The sequence below is a fragment of the Corythoichthys intestinalis genome, chromosome 3, assembly GCF_030265065.1.
Source record: "Corythoichthys intestinalis isolate RoL2023-P3 chromosome 3, ASM3026506v1, whole genome shotgun sequence".
NCBI lineage: Eukaryota > Metazoa > Chordata > Actinopteri > Syngnathiformes > Syngnathidae > Corythoichthys > Corythoichthys intestinalis.
The window spans coordinates 24953417-24962388 of record NC_080397.1 but is presented as its reverse complement, the minus strand read 5'-3'; the positions used below and the strand labels follow the sequence as shown (position 1 = coordinate 24962388).

General features: G+C 38.9%; 1 protein-coding gene across 1 annotated transcript; it reads right to left on the bottom strand.

Annotated features, from left to right (window-relative positions):
- Window positions 1–1129: 1129 nt before the first annotated feature.
- gstt1a (glutathione S-transferase theta 1a) lies at window positions 1130–7020 on the bottom strand. Its single transcript, XM_057832743.1, has 5 exons — window positions 6878–7020; window positions 6695–6782; window positions 4264–4420; window positions 1605–1781; window positions 1130–1522 (listed from the first exon to the last, which is right to left on the bottom strand). The coding sequence occupies exons 1-5, from the start codon at window positions 6981–6983 to the stop codon at window positions 1322–1324; spliced, it is 729 nt and encodes a 242-aa protein (XP_057688726.1). The 5' UTR covers window positions 6984–7020; the 3' UTR covers window positions 1130–1321.
- Between the last annotated feature and the right edge of the window lie 1952 nt (window positions 7021–8972).

The window sequence follows — 8972 nt, the reverse complement described above, 5'->3', positions numbered from 1 at the left end:
AGCTGCAGCCGTCGGCGTTGGTATCCTCTCAAAAATGTTTTCCTTTGTTTGAATTGATATTTTAAAAAAACAGAATTTTTATTTTAGTTTTTGATTTTTCAGAAAATGAGTTTCCGCTCTCTTGAAAATATTTATTAAAACAGAGAATTCTGAAAAGGGAGAAAAGTCGTAAACTGAGAAACGGTGTCATCTAACGGATTTTGAATGTAATTACAGCAAAAACCCTCTAATATTGTTACAGAATTTAGTTAATACAAAATTAGTGTTTTCATTACTTTAAAAAAGTGCATGTCAAACATAAGCATACGTTGGGGAATGTATTGAAAATGCATAAAATAGATGTTCTTGATCAAGCCCACGTTTTGAATTCAATATCGTTAATAGCTCTCTAAATTTCTTATATTGAAACCGATAGATCTACACTCCAACTTGCAAGGTTTTATTTTGTTCCCTTCAGATATTTTTAGAAAAAAAGACAAAAGATCCTTATCCACAATGATTCTACTTAAACATTCAGAGGTTAGAGTAAAATTAAAACCATTTCACAGCGACAGCTGCGATAATAAAGACATAATTATAAATTTAAAAAATCAAGAATAACAAGGGATTATTTTTAAAGAAAAATTTACAAGAAAAAGTGAATGTATTTGGCAGCGCCAAAGCTTGCTGCGCATTTTGGGAATTTGGCTGGCCGTTCTACGCCAAGAGAAATATTTTTTAATTTTGCGTTATTTTGTTCGCCCAATTATGGAGCCCCTAAAGAGACATCGACAGAAATAACATAAATTTAAACCATCTTGTGCGCACCAGAAAAATATCTGGTGCGCAATTTTTTTGTGTTTGTGTGTGAGTGTGGTTGTGTTCAATGTATTTATTCAGATTTAGCATTGGAAAGAGATACATATAAGACATTTTTTCACGATACATACAAGACATTTTTTCACTTTATTTCCCTAAGTATAATTTTTTTAAAAAATCTTTTATACAGTATGTATATATATTTTTATATTTATTAATAAATTGTTTTTAAGCACTTCAAATATAATAATTATGGTAAGATTTGAACATGTTACTGAATTATTTTTAAACAAGAATAAAGTAGAAAAATGCTTGGCTTTATTAAATGCTTCATTGAGTGAGTCCACCCAAATCCGCTCAAGCTGCTGACTTACACACAATGACAGCAACGGTTTAACAAGTTAAACGATGATTGACGCATATTCACACATGAAACAGCGTCACCTTGTGTTTGCATGATTTACATGCTTCTTTAAATTAAAAAAAAAAAAGTAGGCTACCTTTTTATGCTTTTATTGACATTTCACATGAACAGTTTCTTGTATCTGTCCTTCAAGGAATCCGGCAGTGCTACTTCGCGAAGCGCCTGCGCCGTACCGCCAGGGATCATGATAGCTGCGTTGGCCTCGTCAAACAGCGCAGCGCCAACCACCTCTTTCACGCGGTCGCGCCACGCTGACAGCTTGGGACGCCCCGAAAACACGTCCACGCCGCTGCTCACCGGCTAAGCACAAAAAACAACATATATAATTGGCCACATCCAGCAGATAGAACTGTTGTTAGCTGTTTTGTATAACATCAGTCACCTGCATGATCTCAGCCACGGCCACCAGGTCAGCCAGAGAGATTGAGGGGCCACACAGGAACAAACGTTCACCGAGGAAATGCTTCTCCAAGGTGTCCACAGACTGGGTCAGCTCTCCAACGGCCGATGACATCTTGTCCCCAGGGACTTCCTGTCCCATTACCACCGGGTACATGTTCTGACACACATACACATTTGGCAGGCTTTAACAGATGGCTGGCTTTTACATTCATTTCAGTGGGTAAAATTGTGAAATTCTCAATAAGCACACATGTAATTCCGTTAGGCTTCTTTTTGGTCTTCTCATGCACACCAACACTATTATACAGACAGTACATCCTCCTATCAGCAACTTGTTACTCACTCTTATTTTGAGAAGTTTGATTTGAGCAGAGGTGGGTAATAAGTAACATGTTTCATTTACTCCGTTACATTTACTTAGTTTAATAGTAACTTTTTGAGAAAGATGTATTTCTAAAAGTAGTTTTACCACGCAATACTTTTTACTTGAGCTAATTTGTGAAGGAGAAATGCTACTCTAACTCCACTACTTAGTCGTTACATTTTCCCTCTTCCTATTTTTCATATTAGATTTGACTTTAGTTTTGTCAGCACAGTGGCTCTACCAGTTTCACAAATGAGACGTCGCATCAATAATCACTTGACTCCATTATACCAATGAGATGGAAAAATACAGCCACAGACCACACGTGAGCTTGCAGTCGGAAGTTGTACAACTACGCCGGCCTGTTCAATCACATGCTATTTTTAAAGCACAATAAAAAATAAACACCATTACTCGAAAGCACGGATTTCAACCTCTGTTTTTATTTCGACCACGGAATATTGGACATATGATTGTTTTCATTTCATGGTAGGAAATATGTTTTCTCCACTAGAGGGCACTCATGCTCTTGGGACGGGTTGTGTTTCATTTCTGTAGCTTTTTGTAGTCTGAGTTTGATCATTTTTGTGTATTTCTGGGCCTAATATGGTCATGTAATAAGTTATAGTACATTATAGCCCCTTTCAGACCTATATCCCACTAAATTCCCATGTAAGGTGACGCGTGACTTAACTGTGTCTGGCTTACAGACATGGGAAGATGTACCGGAAATTACATGCGTTGGACACTTTCAGATTCGTCCCGTGTTGGCGACTCATGCTCTCTGGGGGCAGGAATTTATAACCCGGACATTACGTCATTTTTAGTTGGCATCGGCAAAAAAATAAACCACACATTTCCAAAGATGGACGATGGACCATCTCTTGCTCGGCTCTCAGATCCAGTAGCAATTTAGTTTCGTTATGTTTCCAGTTTAATTTTGACATTTTTCCAGGTTGCCATGGTGATAGTTGCAATGTTTTTTTTACCGCTTTTTGTCTTGCTGCGAAGAAAGAGGAAATAACGATCGGCCCGCCATGATATTTACTACGTCATCAGCCTTCACGCTGTGACCTGGGAATCAAACGGCTGTTTTCACACATGCCGTGTCCCGGGTAAGTCGACTCTGGAAATTGCTTTCAGACATAAGGGTTACCTGTGTGAATCACGGGATTTAACTGGAGTTCAATGTATGTCTGAAAGGGGCTGAAGATATTAACAGTTTATATAAGTGACGTGTTGAGGTTTTATTTTACCGTTGTTAAAAAATAAAAAAATAATAAAATTAAAAAAAAAAAACGAGATTGTAGCAACTCCCTGGAGTCACCACGAGACGTGAGATGAACTGATGAGCAAGATTTCTGTATTCTTTCAATCTCTCCTTACATCACCATGAAACTGTTAACCCTTAAAGACCTGCAACATGAAGCAATTATCAGAGAATCCCAAAATTTGAAAAATAAGGTCCTGATGAAACCAAAATAAGGTCCTGATGAAACCTTTTTTTCAAATTTGTAAAAAGAAATGTCAAAATGAATATGTGTAATAAGCGCTCTAATATCTATAACCCTAGCTAAATCCTGTTTTTTTTTCTCATGTAACCTGCAGATGCAAATGTTGACTTGCATCCATCATTTTTTTTCTAAAAAGATGTCAAAATTCTGAATTAATCTCAAAATCATGAAATTTTAGGTGCATCAAATGTGTTACATTTGGCAATAAAGGGTTAAATAATTACACAAACAATTAATACTTCAGTGCTTCAAATTTTAAACTTTTACAAAACACCTTTCAATGGCCTACCTTGCTGTGCTCTCCAGCTCATGCAAACTAAACTCATGAATAAATGAGGCTGTCCAAAAGTAAGTAAAATGAGCCAACATCAACTGGACACAAATCACATGATAAAAATTCATATTTTTTGCGTGTTAAGGAAATGAAAAAACAGGGAAACTTTCTTAAATACATGCAGCGCAGGTCAAATACTTTACATAAAAATAAATCATAAATAGAAAATTTCATTAAGTTATCCATACTTGAATCCGACTACATTACAAAATTACCTATTGTCATTTTACACAGACATTGTAAGAAGTAATCACAATGTTACTCATTACTTGAGTATTTTTTTCACCAATACTTTACTTGAGTAATATTATTTTGAAATAACACTACTCTTATGTGAGTAAAATGATTGGCTACTCTAACCACCTCTGGATTCGAGATATGAGTGTTTAGCGTTGTAAGTGCAAAGGGGTGCAAATTTGGGTCCTACCTTGAGCAGGAAGACCTTTGACCCATGGGCTCGCAGGTTCATCTGCTGCCAGGATAGATACTCATTGACTCGCGCGCGCTGCCGTAGGTCAGCCGGGTACCAGTGGTCAGGGAGACGGGATGCATGCTTCTCAGCCAGGTACTGAAGGATGGCCACACTGAAAACGGCAAACATAGCCGCTACGTTTTAAGACTATCATGCACTCATTTCATTTTTGGTATGTAATATACAGTGTTGTCAGTAACGCATTACTGTAATATGATTACTTTCTTTCAGTAACAAGAAATCTAACGCGTTAATTTTTCCAAACCGGTAGATTAAAGTTTCCTTAGTGTTGGTGCGTTGTTATTGCCTCATAATATATGTAGAATGAAGACTATTGTATTCATATACAGAGAGTATTTTGAATATAAATTGTTAGATAGGTTCCCATCTGCTCACTACAGGTTCGTTTCCATGGTAACCGCTCACCATTACTCACTGTTTTGGTCTCGAGTCACATGCGCTAAGTGTTTTGGGACTGAGAAAGGCGAGTCGAACACGGAGAGCACATTCGAGCCGAGTTCAACCACCTGTTGAGATGTGCGAGGGAATGTTGATCTGTGTGCGTCCATGGATGAACGTGAGTAATTTCCCTTCATTCTGGAGGGTTCCAGCGATAGGTTGAAGCCGCTATATGAGCTGCCATTTCGTAGATTTGCCGTTGCAACGGCGGGTAGTCATCGCTCCGAGTCAGCAGCCATTGTTTACATCATTGTCGTGGTGCACATTTATGCCGTGAGGTGACGTGTTCATTTAACATCTTTGGGATGTGTTGTAAGTCCGACTGAGTATAAAGTGCTTAGTTGCCGCCACGTTTTGTGGCCAAATTGACCGCGTGTGTGTACGGCGTATTTCCGGGTTGTGCGCGCGCATTCGCACCTGCCCCCACGTTTGTTTTTATTGCACAATTCATTTGTGTTTCGTTGATTATTTTGCAGTCAATTTGCATTGTTTTACTTTGGCACTGAGATGTTGTTAACCCTAACCCCTAAACCCAAACCCGAAGTTCAGAATTTTTGACATTAGGCTTAATCTTTGAGTTAGTGGGGGTTTAATTAGTTGGTGGAATTGATTTCAACAAAGTCCATGCAGTTTGTCAGTTATTTATTAGTTTCAGGGCTCCTGAATGGTTAAGCTCGCGTGAGTCAATGGTGGTTAAAATCAACTCCATCGACTAATTGAACCCCCGCTAACTCGAAGATTAAGCCATATGTGAAAAGTCTGTTCTTCCTCTTTAAATTCAGTTATCGGAAAGTCGATTACATGTTATGACATTTTTCTGTTGTCATTCTTATTTTGAGGCAGCAAAGGGAGAAAATTTGGTAAAAAGTAACCGAATAATTACTTTTGAAGTAACTTAGTTACTTTGATAATAAAGTAATCAGTAAAGAAACTACGTTACTTTTTTGAGGCGTAATCAGTAGTCAGTATGTAAATTACTTTTTCAAGTAGTCTGTGACAACACTGGTAATAGACATAAATCATAGACTACATGTGTTGTATGTTCACATGATCATTGCTAATGTTAGTGTGGAGTTTTTTTAGCCTTTGTCTTTTCTGATTGGAATGCAATGATGGTGTGATAGAGAACAAAGACCAGGCGCAAATTCACACAAAAGTAGACTGTGAAACCTTATCTAGCAGCCCAAAGGTTGAATGGTCTTCAATATATTAATCATGGCTGCACCGCTGCAGTACCATTTTTGGCCACCAATCTTACATTACATTAAATTGTAATCTTTCTCTAAGAACAAATGACAAGTTCTGGGTTATTAGAAATTTTAGTATACAGTAAGTTGTCTTTCACATCTAAAAAAAAAAAAAAAAAGCCGTTGTGTGTCACATTTTTATTTCAAACTTGAATAAACAGTTAAACTTTGAACACCCTTCGCAAGGAAGTGACCGAAGGAATATACAGTACCCACCCAAAGTCCCCTTCGCCAACATTGCTGCACCCATAACAATTGGAAGTGGGGAGCAAATGGTTCTATACTGGGGTCAGCAGCAGTTGGCTCCGGAGCCATATGCAGCTCATTTTTACATTAAATAAATGAATCTTTGATTAAAATTTATTCTGGCATTTATGAGATTTAACAAAGAAGTTTAACTTTCCTTTAGTAAGAAGATAAAGTCAGGCTCAATGTTTTGTATGTTTATTGACAGAACCACTCACGCAGGTCATGAAGTCACCAACTAAAGTCACGGTTACAATTCAGAAAGTGCACCCACAAATCCATGCATTATTCTCATGATCTTGACATCCCCTGTTACAGTTTTCCACTATTCCACTTCACATTTTCAATTTTATGACCATACAACTAGTTTCAAATCTTCGCTCATTCTGTATATTTAACACAGAGTGTGTGCTAAATTCAAAAGGTTGTTTTACCTTTCTGTCAGAACAAAGTCCCCATCCTTCATTACTGGAACTTTTCTTACGGGGCTGATCTTACTGAACTCCTCGCTGTACTGCTCCCCTGACAAGTACATAAACATACACTCACATTATTTTATGGACATTTACTTTGCGACACAAACCCTAAGAAGGGTAAAAGTCAATATGTGTGTGTACCTTTTGCCAGGTCCACCAGCTTGAATTCAAAGGGAATGGCATTGACCCTGGCAAACATGAAGACGGAGCGGCAGGGCTGAGAGCGAAGATCCAGATAAAGCTCCATTTTGACTGACTGACAACACGAGAGTTGCCCAAGGCCGTTTTTGTGGCGCCAGGAGGAAACGCCCCCTTTATGGCCCTCCTTTTTGGAGGCGGGTAATGGGGGAAAGGTTCAATTAGGGTCACGTCTGTGTGGTCCTGAAAACTTTTTTACACTACTCCAAAAAAGTTAGAGTTATTGGGTTTCTGTGTGAATTTTCTACGTGAACAAAATGCTCTTTAACCTTTTAGGGGGAACTTCATTTCTGTTGTTTCACTGTTAGAGTATTCGCTGTCCACCAATCAGGAACTGAACTGCACTGAAGTCCACTGTATGCTTATCATGATTTGAAACCTATTATCAGTTGAAAACACCACAAGATATTATATGATCAGACTGTATTGTTCTTTTTGAAAAATATTCTCTCGCAGCACGATGAATGAGCGGTTACATGAGTTATAAGATCATGGGCTCAGTCTCTGTCCTTCCTGTGTGACGTTTGCATGTTCTTCCTGTGCCTGTGTGGATTTTTGTCTTGGTACTTGGGTTTCCTCCCACATCCCAATAACAGGGTAGGCTGATTGAACATTAAATTGTCCTTAGTTGTGATTTTGTGTATGAGAGGTTTATATCTAGTTGCCATGCAATTGTCTGTACTCCGCCTCCTACTCATAGTTAGCTGGGCGAGACTCCACCACCCCATTATATTCCACTGGTGAGTATCAATAATGGTTGTTCACAAGCAAGGATGGGCCGAGGTTCACCACTTTGTGAACAACTACATGGGAGAAAAAAAGTTGTAGATTAAGTGGTGACGTCACTCGTAGTTTTTCCTTAGCTTAGCTCCCGTGGCTAATAGAGCATACCAACTCTCTCAATAACAGAGGTGTGTCCTAACAACTAACACGAACGTAGCACAAACGAATGGCAGCACTTCAGGACCATTTTGCAGTAAATGAGGGGCTTAGAGTGACGTCATCACTCAAAATTAATACCTAAAGCCCCCCCCAATTTACTGCGAAACGGACCCGAATTTGTTTGTGTTATGATCGTGCTTGTTAGGTAGCTAGCTAGGACACCCCTCTGTTATTGAGAGGTGGTATGCTGCATTAGCCGCGGGAGCTAAGCTAAGGAAAAGCTACGAGTGACGTAACAACTCAAAATTAATATCTGAATAAAAGCATAATACTGATCTACAAAACCATTGCAGCACAAACGATTGACACAATTGTTAATTGAAATGGGGGGCTAGCTGACCTCAGATTTACCTATATAAGAATTGTAAGTATCTCTACAACGAAAGCAGCTCAAACAAAACTTTTACAGCACAAACGATTGACATCATTTCTATATAAATTTGCGTCTGATGGGGGGGGGGGGGGGGGGGCAACTTCACAGAGGTCCGTACAGATAGTCACAAAGGACATATAGCAATATAAAAAGTGTCGTCCCTTTTTTTTTTTTTTTTTTTTTTAACTTCCGGTCATCCTTTTGCCGTCGTCTTGTGGGATTTTGCTGTTGAGCTGCGAGCCTTTTGCATTCGGGCTGCGAGCCTTTTGCTGTCGTTCTGCGAGCCTTTTGCTGTCGTGTTGTGGCAATTGGGGTTCGTGCTTTTGCCAATTTGCAATCGCGTTTTAGGAATTGGGGATCCTGTTGTGGCAGTTTGCATTCATGCTGTTTTTTTCTTGTGCCCTGACACTGACAAGAGGAATATTCTGACCAGTATATTTCAACACTATCTCGAATCCATTTTCAGTTGGTAAATAATGTAGACTCCAAGGCCTAAAGCAATATAGGATAACAATGACAAAACAACCCAAATTTAATTTCTGAAAGATTTATTTGTTCCCATGACACACAGTCCACCAGCAAAAACGAGGCGCTGCCAAATAAAGAAGTGTACGGGGGGAAAAAATGTCTCATGTCTGTCAGAAATGTGGCCGATTGACTTGTGGCTCATGCTGTACGCCTTACCCAGTGATGTGTCAGGATTGTATACAGTACACTGTAGAG